The following is a 16,571-nucleotide window of genomic DNA, read 5'->3' on the forward strand; positions in this document are numbered from 1 at the left end:
AGCCAGACAGTCCCGCTTCTCCCGTTTGAGTCTGGGTCCCTAAAGACTTGCCCGGATCTGGAGCTCAGAGTCTGCGACTCCCTCCCGATTGAAAACAACAACCGCGCCCTCCGCCGCCAGCCCGCTCCGCGCACTCCACACCTCAGAATTTGACTTCAGCACTGCGCCTCCTCTGAGTGTCCGTATGCGTTTCTCTTTCCTCCTAGTTGTAGGACTTCCACTCAGCCAGCGTTCCTGTGGTTCTGCGTGATGTCCGTTCCGTCTTTTAGTTTCACTTTTGAAGTAGTTGTTCAAAGCAGCAAACTCCGGCGTTAACCTATGCCGCCATCTTGGTTCTCCTATGCTAGAAGCTCTTACTTCCAAGCCTGAAAACAGAAAACATAAGATTCCTGCATATTCTCTCTCTCTCTCTTTTTCTCTCTCTGGCTGCCGACACCTTTTCCCTTCTTCTTGCAAAGTGAATACCTTTGCCCTCTCTCTCCTAAGCTCCAAGCGTTCTACTTTTGCCTCTGTGACTTGTTTCCTGAGCCCATGCAGCCAAGCGTGGCACTTTTCTACCTCTGTGACTTTCTAAATAAACTTTCACTTGTATTGGGGGGGGGGGAAGGGGGCGGGGAATAAAACATCAGATTTGAGGCTGACATTTGGTTCTTGATCCAGCCATGGCTGAAGCTGATCCTACTTTTTGAATTTTTTGTTACAGGAACTAAAAATTTCCCTTTTTTGCTGGAGCCCATTTGAGTTAGTGTGTGTGTGTGTGTGTGTGTGTGTGTGTGTGTGTGTGTGCGCGCGCAAAGTCCTGGCTGATAGAGATGAATGATGCCACAGAAAGGAGGCATTCCGAGATGGAGGACAGCATTTACAAATGCTGTAGGTATGAGATAGAGTGGCTGGTGGCAAGCTGTATTATAGTGCGCACAACAGTACTGGTGGCAGACTGAAGTTAGGCAGAGGGGTCTGAATTTAGTATGAGCCCTTGGGTGTCTAGTCAGTGGGAGCCATTTAATGTTATTATTATTTTTTAAATATATTTTATTGATTTTTTTACAGAGAGGAAGGGGGCAGAATGGAGAGTTAGAAACATCGATGAGAGAGAAACATCAATTCAGCTGCCTCCTGCACATCCCCACTGGGGATGTGCCCGCAACCAAGGTACATGCCCTTGACCGGAATCAAACCCGGGACCCCTCAGTCCGCAGGCCGACGCTCTATCCACTGAGCCAAACCGGTCAGGACTGATGTTATTTTTTAAAAAAAAACAACATTTTTATTGATAGCAGAGAGGGAGGGAGAGGAAGAGAGAGATAGAAACGTCATTGATGAGAAAAGATCAGATCGGCTGCATCCCGCACGCACGCGCCCACACTAGGGACCAAGCCTCCAACCCGGGCATGTCAAGCTCACAGCCAACCGAGATCGAACCGTGACCTCCTGGTTCATAGGTCGACACTCAACCGCTGAGCCCCGCCAGCCAGGCCATTTAATGTTCTGGGTCAGGAGTTTCATGCTCAGAACTGTCCCGCCGGAGACAGTGAGTGATTGCGTGAACAGGTGTATTGGCCGCAGATCTGCGAGGCAGGTGCAGGTGAGGAGACCGAGTCTAAGAGCAGGCGGTCGCACAGGTGTGTCCCTGATACAGTCCTGATTCAACTGTGGCGAGCTCATCGGACGTCTTTGAACTACAACTTCCGGCATGCAAAGCCAGCGACCCCGGTCTCTCGGTTTGTGCTCCGCGTGAAAGCCCGGTGATTGGTCGCATGGGCTGCTTGTCAGACCACAGTCTGACTTTGATTGGTCGAGTTCTCATAAGTGCCTGAGCAGGGGCTGGGGGTCCTCTTAGCGCACTCCCGCCCGCGACATGGTAAGCGGGAGTCCTGAGGCGTGTGGGGTCCCTCGGGGGCGCAGGGTCCCGCCGTGGGAGTCCCGGGAGGCACGGAAGGGACGGAGGTCCTTTCGTCGGGGTTGGGGGCTGTAGAGACTCCGGGTCGCGCAGAGCGCCTTGTGTCCTCTCCGGGGTCAGCATCTCGCTGCGGGACCCATGGGGACGGGAAGCCCCGAGTCTTCTGGGGGTGGTGCCCTCTAGGGGTCTGGGATGCCGCCAAGGGGACTGGGGGCCGAGCACGTTCAGGGCCCCGCGAGGAAGGCCTGGGGTCCCGCTGGGGCCTACTCCGGGTTGGGCCCCCGGAGGAGCGTGGGGCCGCGCTGGTGGGTGCCCGCGGGCACAGGCATGCGCAGAAGCGCCGGGGAGCCCTGAACGGAGGGGCCGCGCCGAGGGGATCTAGGTGGCCTCCCGGCGGGCGGGTCCCAGGTTGGAGACCGCACAGCGGGACCCACAGGCTCTCGCGGCTCCGGCTCCAAAATTTGAGTTTGTTCTCAACTTTAGTCCGCCCCGCGCCCCCTGCCCCCCGCGCCCCCAGCCCCCATGGGTTCGGATTGGGCAGAAGGAGGGGCAGTCTGGAGGGGCCCATAGGCGACCTGACCCTGGCGGGGGCCCGGAGGAGGACTGTCCCGAGGGGGCGGGGCGCGGAGATGAGCCTGAGTGCGAGCTGGTGGAGGGAGTGCTCGGAAGCGGGATGCCGTGGGCCATAGGGGAGGGAAGGGCGCTCAGGACCGGGATGGAGGAAAGATCCGGGAAAGGCTCCGAGCAGCGGAGGGAGTGGGTGGATGGGAGGCTCTGGACAGTGGCTCCCACCCTCTTTTTGGCCATCCCCCACCTGGGCATCCCTAAGTCCCGATGCCCCCCTGTGACATGTAATTCTTATTATTCAAAAGTGAACTCCTATTCACGTGGAGGAAGCCTGAAAGGCCATTAACTTGGTCTAAACAAGCTTCCCAAGAACATGGCATCCATGAAAGAGGAAAAAAAATAAAATAAAATAAAAGCCGAAAGGACAGTTGAAGTACTGAGGAAGAAATCACTAAGAAATTGTTTAAAAAATAATCATAATATGAAGTGATCTGAAAAAATAGCAGTTTCAAAACATATAATAGAGAACTGAAATGTATAAATTTGTCACAATATATATTTATATACTGTCTGTGAGGCACCTAGAACCATAGACATGCAAAAAATTCACTGTTAATGACTCATTCTCAATTGCCCCCCTTAGAAATCAAATTTGCCCTCCTGTGGGTGTGCCCATGTTGGGAACCACTGCTCCAGAAGATCTCCGGAGATCTGCAGAGCGGGACCCCTGAGGCCGGATGCTGCTGGGGGCGGGCATGAGAAACACCCCTGGACAGACCCTTAGGTGGAGGACACAGTCTTCCTTCTCTTACCCTCCCTCTGGTTCTTCCTTCCTGTCGTAGGTGCTGGGACCACAGTTTGAACCATGGGTCCCCCTCCCTGGGAGGGTGTGTGTGTGTAGGGGGGTGATGGAGTCAGTGATGGATGGCCCTGGTCTGGAGGGCCTCTGAGACCCCAGTGGCTGGACACAGGGAGGACTGGGGAGAGAGCCAGGCAGTGGGGCGTGGTGGTCCTGAGCTGGGCCTGACAGGAGCAGAGCTGCATGTGGACTGTGAGACTGGGAAGGGTCTGGGATCCCCTGGAGGAGCTCAGTGCTGTGTCCTCGGCGTGAGGGGGGGTGCTGGGCTCCCGAAACAGCCTGGGGAAGCACAGGTCTGCGAGCTTGGCCGAGAGGTCCAGGCTGGGGGGACTGCTTTGTTGGGGTCGTGCTGGGCCAGGTCAGTGGTTAAACCCTGGCAGAGGATGGGGACATAGGAGAGAGGCCAGCAGAGGGAGGAGAAAAGCAGGCAAAGGCGCCCAGGAGTTTGAAGAGCATTGGTGGGAGGCACTGGGGGTCCCCAGAGGAGAGGAGAGGGGTGCTGGGAGGAAGGATGGGTGGGAAAGCCTGGCCCTCTGGGCTTGGGGGTGCCCACAGACCTTGACAATGCCGTGGTCATTAGTGCCTACTGGCCAATTTGCATTTGGTAGGAGGAGGGGGAACAATGAGACTAGGAGATTAGTGAGATTAAGAGATCAGAAAGATGGCACTCCACGCTCATTGCTGAAAAAATACTCCTGGGCTCAGTTTACAAGTGACAGGCATAGAGAACGTATTCTACGAGTTGGTTATTGTAATGATGGGTTTCTCAGCAGTCGTTCCGAATTACAGTGCTAGGCCTGATTTCTATCCCACTGAGCTTTTCCTTTTGAAGCCAGCTTAGTTTTTGCCCTGGCCAGTGTGGCTCAGTTGGTTGAGCATTGTTCCATGTATTAAGAGGTCACCAGTTCGATTCCTGCTCAGGGCACATGCCCGGGCTGTGGGCTTCATCCCAGGCAGGGGATGTGTAGGAGGCAGCCGATGGGTGTTTCTCTCTCTCTCTCCCCTCTCCCTTCCTCTCTCTAAAATCAATCGAAACATTTTTTTAAATATTAAAAAATAAAGTTAGCTTATTTTTTGTCTGGTAAGATAATTTTAATTATTAATATTAATCTTTATTTCATTTTAGTTGTTCATTATATGCCATAGTATTAGTAGGCAACTCCCCTGAGCACATTTTACAAAGTTACAAAATTACTATATTCAGGCAGCTTCAGCTTCAGACTGATTACCAAAAACATTTCTCCTAAAATGTTTACAAACAAGTGTGTGAAAATGTGTGATGAATTATTGTGTAAACGGTTGTTATGTAGAATTTGGTGAGAAAATTCCTAATGGAGAAAAAAGTTATCCCATTCATGGCTAAGTCGTTATCCTGAAGCGGGCAGTGGCCAGTGGAGGAGGTTGCTGAAAAGGGAGGTGGAGAGGAGAGAGGTGACTGAGCCATCCAGGGTAAATGAGGACAGGGCCGCCGGTGAACACCGAAGCTGGAAGTTGGTCCGAGGCAGTGGTGCCAAGGCAGGGACTGTGGCTGGAGAGGGGCCACTTGTCACTGGACGTACCAGGGTCATTGTAGGTCCAGAAGGCTGTCCCGAGAGAACAAGAAACAAAATAGGAAGCACTTCATTTCCAGGGGAGGGACACCAGGCTGGGAGAGGAATACCTGATACCCCTGGCACAGCCTGGCAGCACACCTGCCTGACCTGTCTCTTCCCCAGCATCTGTTCTCCATCCCGCTCTCCCCACAGCCAGGTGTGCGGCTCCTGGTCAGTAGGGTCTCCCAGGGTTGGGTCTGAGCTCACCCCAGTCCCCCTCCCCAAGGTACATCTGGAGCCAGGGAGGCCCTCCCCCACCTGGCCCTGCATCGCTATAAATAGCCGGTTCCGGGAGTAATCGAGTTACTCTCTGGCTGGCACTGCCTGTCCTGTCCCTTCCCCCAGGCGATCCTCGGGGTGCAGCTGGTGGTGACCCTGCTCACGGCCACCCTCATGCACAGGCTGGCGCCACACTGCTCCTTTGCTCGCTGGCTGCTCTGCAATGGCAGGTGAGCCCCAGCCCGCCTCAGGCCCTGCAGGTAGTTTTTTTTTTTAAACAACTTTATTGAGATGTGGTTGATGTACAGTAAACTGCATATTTTGGAGGGGCACAGTTGGATCAGTTCTGACAGGTGTACACACACACACACGGGACCATGTCCACACTTGGAAGAGCAGCTGCTCCCCCGTCACCTCCCTCCCACTCCTCGCTCACTGTAGAGGTTTCCTGAAATGTTTGTGGTCCCTGTTTGGGTCTGGGCCCCTTCCTGAGATTTGTGGAAACCGCACTCTCTCCGTAGGACAGTGTGCACACCTTCGCTAGGAGAGTTAGCCTGCAGATCCAGGGGTGTCTGCACCCCTGCTGCACTGCCCCGCCCCCCTCCCGGGCCTTCCCTTGGCCTCCCATGGGCGCTGCTCCTCCTGTCACCAGGGTTCTAGGGCCCAGCCCTCCCTCTGACTCTAGTCCCGAGTTTTGGGGTTCACTGCCTTGACATCAGAGCCCTACCCCAGGCCAGAGCTTTCCTGACCGCCTGCCTGTCGTTGCCCTCAGCCTCTTCCGGTACAAGCACCCGTCGGAGGAGGAGCTGCGGGCCCTGGCAGGGAAGCAGAGGCCCAGAGGCAGGAGGGAGCGGTGAGTGAGCCTCCAGCTTCAGGGGAGGCTGCAGGGGCACAGGGCCTGCCCTGCCGGCTCTCGGGCACCGCTCTGGGCACAGAGGAGAACGAGGCACCCAGAGGAGAACCTGGACACCCCAGGATGAGTGATTTGTTACTGTCATACCTGGGCTGCCTTCAGTCGGCATTGAATGCTTGGCAGTTTGCTGTGGGCCAGTCCTGTGGGTGCCTGCAACCTGGTGTGTAGAGGGCACCCCAACTGGGGAGAAGGCACCTCCCGCCAGCTCCTGTGCTCGAGAGTGGCACTCTGAGGGTGGCGCTCTGAGGCCCTCAGGCTGCGGCAGGGAGAGGCGGGCTGGGCTGGGAAGGGAGAAATGGAGGATGCTGCTCTGACTCCCCTCCCCACCAGGTGGGCCAATGGCTATAGTGAAGAGAAGACTTTGTGTGTCCCCCGAGATGCCCCTTTCCAGCTGGAGACCTGCCCCCTCACAGCCGTGGATGCCCTCGGTAACAGTCCAGTGGGCCCCCAGCACCCTCACTTTGTCCTCACCCTGGCAGGGTGGGTGGGTAAGGGGAGACCCTGGGTGGGCAGGGCTGGGGGAAGGCCGGGGGAGGCAGCTGGCTGAATAGGGTGTCCCGCAGTCCTGCGCTTCTTCCTGGAGTACCAGTGGTTCGTGGACTTTGCCGTGTACTCGGGGGGCGTGTACCTCTTCACAGAGGCCTACTACTATGTTCTGGGCCCGGCGAGGGAGGCCAACATCGCTGTGTTTTGGTGTCTGCTTACCGTTGCCTTCTCCATGTATCCTTCCAGCTCTGGGGGGGCAGGCGGGAGGCATGTGGGAGCCTGACTGAGGCTTCCTGTCTCCCCTATACTGGTAGTTGGCTATGGACGGCTGTGACACAAACCTCACCCCAACTCCTGGGGAAAAGCAGTCCCTATTTGCTCTCCTGGGCCAGGCCCAGCTGGGGGGCCTCATCTCTGCTCCCAGGAGTCCCCCTTCTAGCAGGCTGGGCCAGGCTCCCACACTGCAGGCGCAGAAAGGCAGCAAGGAAGATGGGGTGCTGTAGGCCTCCTGAGGCCTCGCCCAAGCCTGCACACCCCATCCCTGTCCACCCTTTCAGTCAAAGCAAGTCACCAGGCTGCCCAGAGGCAGGGGCCGGGAGGGAGATGGCCCCTCTGCAGTTGTTTTGTTAAGCTGCACAGGGAACAGAGTGAACCTGTGACTTTAGGGACCCACGTAGGAGAGAATGTCCTTGTGCCGTGGGCTTGGGGAGAAGGAGAGCCCATCTTGAGGCCCACACTCTTCTGAAAGCCCTGGGCCTCTGCCAGGCAGATTGGAGACACGGCCCTTGTGTCTGCCAGCTCCGCAGGGGAACGTGCTGTGATGTAGCCAGGAGGCGAGATGGGTAAGGGAGGCGGGACCCCCTGAAGAGACCGACGTGGTGGCCATTTCTGACTGGCTGCACATTGTGACAGCCACGCCGGAGGCCCAGCCCAGGCGCACCTGCCATGCGCAGACCCCACGCTGCTGACACAGGCGTGCGCAGCCTTCTCACCTGTCCTGGGCTTGTTTATCAGCTCACTCTCCTCAGTCAGTCCCCTGTTCCCCAGGACCCCAAACCCAAACCTGGTGTTTGTGCGCTGGATTTGGGGTGTCACTGGCTGGAGGTGGTGGGGTGGGCAGGGGCATCACAGGTGAAAGCCTCCTTAGCTCTGCCGCCAGGAAGATGTTCCTGACGGTGACTCGGCTGTACTTCAGCGCCGAGGAGGGGGGCGAGCGCTCCGTCTGCCTTACCTTTGCCTTCCTCTTCCTGCTTCTGGCCATGCTGGTGCAGGTGGTGCCAGAGGAGACCCTGGAGCTAGGCCTGGAGCCAGGTACGTGCATCAGGGCGTGGGGTAGACACCGGCCACTCCCTCCTGTGAGCTGCCGAGTGTGGGGTTTAGCGGCTTGATCCACCTGCACATTGTAGTTGGAGGGGACTCCTGGGGCCAGACGGTGTCTATGGATTTCTGCCACCCTTGGTGCCCCTTTGGGCTTGGGGATAAGAGGACATCTTACCTCACTGTCTGGCAGGCGCCTGTGGCTGTAGCTCTTCACACAGGCATTTCTGTTGCCCGCTAGTCTGTCCTCTACCCAGCAGCCACAGTAATTTAATATTTACCTATTTTTGTTTAATTTGTGGGAGGAAATGGGTAATGCTACAAAATTTATAAAATAAATACAAGAGTGAAAATTACACTTCCACACTGGTTCTGGTCCCCAGAGGAAACCTGGGCACCACTTTTCCTTATTCCCATAAAGCAGGAGCGTAGATATCTCTTATACCTTGTCTTTTTCCCTTAAATATAATAAATGTTGGAGGTTGTCCCTTGATGCTACATATGGTACTGTGTCTTGTGACAGCTACATGGTATTTCATTTTATGGATGTCCTATTATTTAACTAGGACCCCATTTATGGACATTTATTCTTTCTTTCTTTTTTTACACTGTCTTTTATATTTACCTATGGCATTACCTTTAATGGCATTTTTTTTTAAAAAAAGAAATCTTTATTGTATAGTTGTTCCTCTTTTTCCCCCCATAGCTCCCCTCCACCCGGTTCCCACCCCACCCCCTGCCTTACCCCCCCCCCCGCCCACTGTCCTCGTCCATAGGTGTACGATTTTTGTCTAGTCTCTTCCCGCACCCCCACACTCCCTTCCCCCTGAGAATTGTCAGTCCACTCCCTTTCTATGCCCTGATTCTATTCTATTCACCAGTTTATTCTGTTCGTCAGATTTTTTTATTCACTTGATTTTTAGATTCACTTGTTGATAGATATGTATTTGTTGTCACTTTGTTGTTCATAATTTTTATCTTTACTTTTTTCTTCTTCCTCTTCTTAAAAAATACCCTTCAGCATTTCATATAATACTGGTTTGGTGGTGATGAACTTTAGCTTGTTCTTATCTGTGAAGCTCTTTATCTGACCTTCAATTCTAAATAATAGCTTTGCTGGGTAGAGCAGTGGTTCTCAACCTTCCTAATGCCGCGACCCTTTAATACAGTTCCTCATGTTGTGGTGACCCCCAACCATAAAATTATTTTCGTTGCTACTTCATAACTGTAATTTTGCTACTGTTATGAATCGTAATGTAAATATCTGATATGCAGGATGTATTTTCATTGTTACAAATTGAACATCATTAAAGCATAGTGATTAATCACAAAAACAATATGTAATTATATATGTGTTTTCCGACAGTGTTAGGCAACCCCTGTGAAAGGGTCGTTCGACCCCCAAAGGGGTCGCGACCCACAGGTTGAGAACTGCTGGGGTAATCTTCGATGTAGGTTCTTGCTATTCATCACTTTGAATATTTCTTGCCACTTCCTTCTGGCCTGCATAGTTTCTGTTGAGAAATCAGCTAACACATATGGGTACTCCCTTGTAGGTAACTAACTGTTTTTCTCTTGCTGCTTTTAATATTCTCTCTTTGTCTTTTGCTCTTGGCATTTTAATTATGATGTGTCTTGGTGTGGTCCTCTTTGGATTCCTTTTGTTTGGGATTCTCTGCGCTTCCTGGACCTGTAAGTCTATTTCTTTCACCAGGTGGGGGAAGTTTTCTGTCATTATTTCTTCAAATAGGTTTTCAATATCTTGCTCTCTCTCTTCTTTTGGCACCCCTATAATTCTGATGTTGGTACGCTTGAAGCTGTCCCAGAGGCTCCTTACACTATCTTCGTATTTTTGGATTCTTTTTTCCTTTTGCTTTTTGGGTTGGGTGTTTTTTGCTTCTTCGTATTTCAAATCTTTGACTTGATTCTTGGGATTCTCTAGTCTGCTGTTGGATCTCTGTATATTATTCTTTATTTCAGTCAGTGTATGCTTAATTTCTAGTTGGTCCTTTTCCATATCCTTGAGGGTCTCATTAAATTTCTCAGAGGTTTCTAGAAAATTCTTGAGTAACCTTATAACCGTGGTTTTGAACTCTATATCCAGTAGTTTGCTTTCCTCCATTTCTGTCATTTGTGACCTGTTTCTTTGTCTCCGCATTTTTTATGCTTCCCTGTGTTGGTAGAGTGGCTTTCTGTGCTAGGTGTCCTATAGGGCCAGTGACTCAGCCTCCCCAATTACCTGAGGTGGACACTCTTGGTGCACACCTTTGTGGGCTGGGTGCACAGTCTTGTTGTAGTTAAGCCTTGATTGCTGTTGGTGTCACTGGGAGGAATTGACCTCCAGGCCAATTGGCTGTGAGGACCAGCTATGTCTACAATGGGAGAACTTCTGTGCTGGAGACACCCTTATGGGGCAGGAGTGGCTTCAGTGGGGCTTTGGTGCTCACTGAGTCTACCCAGGTTTTTAGGTGGAGAAAGGCCAGGCCATTCATATGCAAAAGCCTTTGCACACAGCTTGGGTGGGGTTGTAAATTCGGTGGGGCGGGGTCTCAGGGAGAGCAAACCACAATGGCTGCCAGTCTGCTCTGCCTCTGAGCGGTCAGGGGTCTGTGTCCCGCGGCCTGTGCAGGAACAATGACCTTTGCAAGCACCTCTGTGAGAAAGCTGCCTTCACGTTCCGGCCCGATGCCCGACAGTCCAGTTTCTCTCTGTATGAGTCTGGGTCCCCAAATTCTCACCCGGAACTGGAGTTCAAAGCAGTCGGGAGCTTGTATCTCCCTCCCGATTGAAAAAGATAACAGCGTACCCAGCTGCCAGCCCCTGTACCTCCGCTTCCACACCTCTGCACCTCCTACCGGACTCAATGTGCTTTTCTCTTTCCTTCTAGTTGTAGAATTTCCACTCAGCCAGCCTTCCCTGGATGATTTTCGTTTTGTCTGTTAGTTGTAGTTTTAAAGTGGTTGTGCGCGGCAGTAAGTTCAGGTGTTTACCTATGCCGCCATCTTGGTTGTCTCTCTATTTATGGACATTTAAGTCTTCTGCTATTAAATGGTTGTTGCACAAAACCATGTTGTTATATAACAATGTGGCATGGGAATAGCTTTGTGCCTGTAGCCCCGTGCACCACAGTGCATTTGTAATTTGGATAATGTTGTAAATTGTCCTTCAGGAAACCATGTATGAACATGCCTATTTCCCCACACCCTCTCCAATGGGTTTCCTCTGACCTCTTCACCTTGGGTGAGCTAATGGGCGAAAATATAAGTGAGGCTGAGCATCTTTTGTTTTTGTTAATCCTCACCCAAGGATAGTTTCCCACTGATTTTTAGAGAGAGTGGAAGGGAGGGGAAGAGACAGAGAGAAACATCGATGTGTGAGAGACACATTGATTGGTTGCCTCCCATTCATGCCCTTTACTGGAATCGAACCTGGGACCCTTCAGTCCAAGGGCCGATGCTCTATCCACTGAGCAAAACCGACCAGAGCGAGCACCTTTTCATATGCTGAAGAAGCTGTTTCTATTTCCCTTCCAGAAAAGCTCTGCTCTTTTGCCCAATTTTCTACTGGGTTGTTGACCCTTTTATTGATTTGTAGGAGTTCTCTATTTTTTCTTAGTTTCTCATTTTTGTTTTGGCTTTTTCTATTATTTGATTGATCTTTTAAAAACATAATTTGGATCATGCAACCTCTCTGCCTGACACCAGACTCTCGTGGTCTTTGAATAAAGACCAATTTCCTTACTGTGGCTTACAGGGCCCTGTTGATTCCTTGAGCTTTATTATCACCAATTCTCCTCACTTTTCTATTTTTTAAATTACATCATGTTTGATACATAAAATAACACACATCTGTAAGTTACAAAGGATAATAATCGTGTAAACACCCATGAACCACCTCTCAAGTAAGAACTGGATCCCAGCACTTCTGTGTGTCCCTGGTGCTCCTTCCTGGTCCCACTGCCTTCCCCCTGTTCTCAGCCCCGACCGACCGGTCTGTCAAACTGTGTTTGTTTGTTTTAAGGTTTTTTTCGTTGTTAATCCTCACCTGAGGATATGTTTTTCGTTGATTTTTAGAGAGAGAGGAAGGGAGGGAAAGGATGGGAGAGAGAGAGAGAGAATCCAAGTGAGAGACACACAGATTGGTTGCCTCCTGCATGGGCCCCTGCCAGGGCTGGGGATCGAACCTGCAACCCAGGTACTTGTCCTTGATTGGGAATCAAACTCGCAGATGCTGTAACCACAGAGCCACACTGGGCAGGGCAAGTTTTGTGTTTGTTTGTTTTTCAAATTGGCTTTTAGAGAGAGAGAGAGAGAGAGAGAGAGAGAGAGAGAGAGAGAGAGAGAGAGGAAGAGAAAGGGTAAGAGAAAGACAAAGAGAAACATCGACTTGTTGTTCCACTTACTATGCTTTCATTGGTTGACTCTTGTATGCGTCCTGAGTGGGGATCAGACCCGCAGCCTTGGCTAGAGGTGTGGCACTCTAATGGAGCTTCCCGGCCAAGGCCTCAAACTTCGTGGTTATCATTTCTTTTTCTCCCCGGCGGCCGGTGTAGCACACTTGGTTAGGCTTCGTCCCTGCACCAATTCCCAATTAGGACACATTCCTGGGTGGTGGGCTTGATCCCCAGTAGGGGACGTGTAGGAGGTAGCCAGTCGATGTTTCACTCTCATCTCTTTCTCCCTCTCCCTTCCTCTCTCTAAAATCAATAAAAACATTGAAAACAACAACAAAACAGTTTCATCACACACGTCTCTGTCCCTAAAGAATTTATTGTACAGTTTTACAAATGGCTGAATCAGCCATTTTATCATGATGTATCTGATTCTAGTAACACTTCTACCTCAGTCTAGTTTGTCTGATTTTAATATAGCCTTTATATAGTGTTCTTTTGTAGTATTTGTTATGTCTTTTTAACATCTCTTTTCTCTCAACCTTCCAGTGACCTCATGTTGAGGTATGTCTCTAAAAAACATAGCTGGGTATTTTCAATCAAGTGTATCAATCTATGTTGTTTAACTTTGAAGTTTAATCTGTCTTTTATTGTGATCGGACATATTTGGCCTTGTTTCTGCCATCTTACTTTTATACTTTATATTGTTCCTTTTCTGTTGTTACTTTTGATAGTGGCTGCCAGCCTCACTGTCCTTCCATTATAGGTGATCTGTTTTAACTCCTGGGCTGCTCTGCAGCCTCTTTGTTTTTGGTATTCTGCAATCTCACCAGTATGTCTAGGTATGGATGTCTTTGTATTTATCTGGTTTGATGGCTTTTGTGTGTGGCATCCGTTCTGCACACTTCTCAGCCATTCTTTCGCAGTATCTCCTGTTCTCCTTCATTCTCTCTCTCTGTCTCTCCTTTTGGGGCCCTGACTTGACTTATGCTGGACTTCCTATTCTGTCCTCCTTGTCTCCATCTCCCTTCATATTCCCCACCTTCTTGTCTTTCTGAGTGGGAATCTGAGTGATGTCTTCAGATCCAATTCAAGAATTCCTCCTTGGCTGTTTCTAATTTAATGTTTAATATCCTGTCATTTCAGTAATTATGTTTTTCCTTTGGAAAAGGCTGATTTCTGTGTGAATGTACCTGATCAGCTGAGGTGATCTTGGGTCACCTGTTCTGTCATCCAGCTTTTATTTTCCTCGGTCATCGCATACAAAGCTGGTAATACCCGTTTCTGAAGTCTAAACTGTCTGTTTTTTTCCTGCCGAATCTCCTTTATGGTGATTGCTTCCTTGTGTGTTTGGTGATTTTGGTTGTGAATCGATATTTACTTGCTTTTACTCTGTGGAAAGTCTGGGGTCTGAACTACTGAGGGGTCTTTCCAGGACTCCGGTTCTCTCCCGTGGGAGCCCTTCACGTCCCTCAGTACCTGGTGTAATCCTGTGAGCGCCCACTCATGCTCCCTTGTTTTTCCCGTGTCCCCAGCACAATCCAGGGTCTGCCTGATAGTCTCCTGTTCTTTATGTTTTAGAGAGAGAAACATTGATGTGAGAAAGAAACATCAGCTGGTTGCCTCCTATACGCACCCCAATTGGGGATCAAACCCACAACCTAGATATGTGCCCTGACTGGGAATTGAACCCACAACCTTCTGGTGTACCGGACGATGCTCCAACCAACTGAGCCATCTGGCCAGGGCCACTCTCCTGTTCTTTGAAAAGAGCATTAAGGGACCCTCCTGCCTGGCATGGGGCCTGGATGCCACTGGTGTGCTCCTACCTGAGGAGCAAAGGACATCTAGGAGGGGGCAGCGCAGGCTCTGAGTTCCCACCTTTCTCTCTGTCCTCCCCAGGCCTGGCCAGTCTGATCCAGAACCTGGAGCCACTTCTGAAGATGCAGGGCTGGGACTGGATGTGAGTCCTGGGAAGGGAGGGGGGCAGGGGCGGCTGTCAGGCTGTGGGGTTCCCTGACCTGTCTCTTCTTCCCAGGGTTCCTCTAGTCAAGCTGGCCATCCGTGTGGGGCTTTCGATCCTAGGCTCCATGCTGGGTGCCTTCCTCACCTTCCCAGGCCTGCGGCTGGCCCAGACCCACCGAGATGCACTGACCATGTCAGAAGACCGGCCCGTGCTGCAGTGAAGTGGGGAACGGGTGGGTGAGAGGTTAGGGAGCCTAGGGGATGGATGGGGATGGTAGGTGCCTAGGCCTCACCCTGCTGCATCCTTGCCTCCAGGTTTCTCCTGCACACCAGCTTCCTGTCCCCCCTGTTCATCCTGTGGCTCTGGACCAAGCCTATTGCACGGAACTTCCTGCACCAGGCGCCCTTTGGGGACACACCCTTCTTCCTGTGTGTATGGGTGGGGTCAGGAGGGGGAGCTGGGGGACCCCTCTGTGTACTCCAGTCTGAGGCTCAGGGAGGAGCCATGACAGCTGTGAGTCCTGGGGGAAGATCCTGGGGCAGAAGGGGGCCTCACTAGCCTCCTTACCCTCTTCTGTGCAGACTGTCGGACTCAGCCTTTGACTCACTGCGCCTCTGGGTGCTGGTGGCACTGTGCCTGCTGCGGCTGGCAGTGACCCGGCCCCACCTGCAAGCCTACCTATGCCTGGCCAAGGCCCGCGTGGAGCAGCTGAGGCGGGAGGCTGGCCGCATTGAGGCCTGCGAGATCCAGCGGCGGGTACGGGTGCTTGTCTGGGAGGGAACCCGGGCTGCAGGGCAGGCCTTCATGCCTTCCAAGCAGGGGGTCAGCTGGAGCTCAGAAGGCCACCTGTCACTGCTCCCTGCTCACCAGGTGGTACGGGTCTACTGTTATCTGACGGTGGTGAGCCTGCAGTACCTGACGCCTCTCATCCTCACCCTCAATTGCACGCTTCTGCTCAAGACGCTGGGTGAGAGGAAACTGCCTTGTGGGGTGAGGGTGGCCTGGGGGTCCCTGAGGTGTCCTGGCCTCAGCCCCGCTTCCTCCGCTCCTCATCCTCCAGTCCCTATATCCCCCTATTTCACCCCTCCTTCCTACAGCCGTCCCTCTCTCTACTCTCTTCTCACAGGTGGCTACTCTTGGGGCCTGGGCCAGGCCCCCCCACTAGCCCCAGTCCTGGCAGCGGCCCGAGATGGCCCAGTGGGCCCCAAGGAGGATGAGGCCCAGCAGGCGGCGGCCCGGATCACTGGGGCCCTGGGTGGCCTGCTCACACCCCTCTTTCTCCGTGGCACCCTGGCTTTCCTCATCTGGTGGACTGCGGCCTGCCAGCTGCTTTCCAGCCTCTTTGGCCTCTACTTCCATCAGCACCTGGCAGGCTCCTAGCCACCTGAAGAGACTCCTGGGACCCCATGGCCGCCCTCTCTGTGTGTGCCTCAGCATCCCCGGGTGCAAGAGGGCCAGGGAGGCCTGTGCCCAACCCTTCACTGCAGTGCCTGCATGGGCCCCCTTTGGACCCTGAGCTTCTGCCTTGAAACTATCTCCTGAGCCGGCGGCTGAGTCCCACGGCCACTGTTCCTACACTGCATGTGCACGTCGGGTCTGACAGCAGAGCAATGACAGGGTGGCTTTTTAAAAAGGGGGAAAGAAGGGATCTGGAGGGAGAGAGAGTGGGTGGGGTGGGTGGCCCCTGGTTCTGGGCTGGGCCACAGTGGTTACTGCCCTCTGCCACAGGTACATGGGGACTGCTTTCCTATAAAGGTCACACACAGGCAAACGGGTACGTTGCTGAGGCCACAGGCCCAGGGCAAAGAGGATGAGGGGCTCTTGGACTCCGGAATTTTTCTGTCACTGTGGCGACAGTGGGAACCCGCTATGTATGCATGTATGTAGAACAACATACACGCAGCTGAAAAGCCAAAATTCAACTGAGTAAATTTTAATGGTCTTAATAGGCTTTATTGAATGACTCATGAATCAGGCAGCATCTTATGCTTCTGTTATGTGGATAAACATGAAAAGTCTATTAAAAACAAGGGTTCGCCCGGCCGGTGTTGCTCAGTGGTTGGGCATTGACTTAGGAACCAGGAGGTCACAGTTCAATTCCCGGACAGGGCACATGCCCCGGTTGCAGGCTTGATCCCCATTGTGGGGCATGCAGGAGGCAACCTATTGATGATTCTCTCTCATCATTGATGTTTCTCTCTCTCCCTCTCCCTTCCTCTCTGAAATCAATAAAAAAATATTTTTAAAAATTTTAGAAAAAAAAACAAGGGTTAAAACCTGGCTTGAGGCAAACTAAATGCATCATCCAATTTTGATCCTTCTCAAATCTCCAGTTAAAGTACAAGGCTGCAGTATGTTCCAG

At 52.1% G+C, this 16,571-nt stretch overlaps 1 protein-coding gene across 1 annotated transcript; it reads left to right on the forward strand.

Annotated features, from left to right (window-relative positions):
- The first annotated feature begins 1,746 nt into the window (after window positions 1-1,746).
- Window positions 1,747-16,251, forward strand: TMEM161A (transmembrane protein 161A). The gene is made up of 12 exons (XM_059696115.1): window positions 1,747-1,861; window positions 5,264-5,367; window positions 5,910-5,990; window positions 6,381-6,478; window positions 6,614-6,770; window positions 7,696-7,847; window positions 14,146-14,206; window positions 14,282-14,425; window positions 14,524-14,637; window positions 14,791-14,965; window positions 15,080-15,176; window positions 15,336-16,251. The coding sequence occupies exons 1-12, from the start codon at window positions 1,859-1,861 to the stop codon at window positions 15,587-15,589; spliced, it is 1,440 nt and encodes a 479-aa protein (XP_059552098.1). The 5' UTR covers window positions 1,747-1,858; the 3' UTR covers window positions 15,590-16,251.
- Window positions 16,252-16,571: the final 320 nt, after the last annotated feature.

Source organism: Myotis daubentonii, chromosome 5 (genome assembly GCF_963259705.1).
Source record: "Myotis daubentonii chromosome 5, mMyoDau2.1, whole genome shotgun sequence".
In the NCBI taxonomy this organism is placed as follows: Eukaryota; Metazoa; Chordata; class Mammalia; order Chiroptera; family Vespertilionidae; genus Myotis; species Myotis daubentonii.

Bases quoted from the DNA above. Each gene is read 5' to 3' on its own strand.
- TMEM161A (XM_059696115.1), top strand. The intron at 5,368-5,909 runs GTGAGCCCCAGC...CGTTGCCCTCAG, and splicing joins TGGCTGCTCTGCAATGGCAG to CCTCTTCCGGTACAAGCACC. The intron at 7,848-14,145 runs GTACGTGCATCA...TGTCCTCCCCAG, and splicing joins GGAGCTAGGCCTGGAGCCAG to GCCTGGCCAGTCTGATCCAG.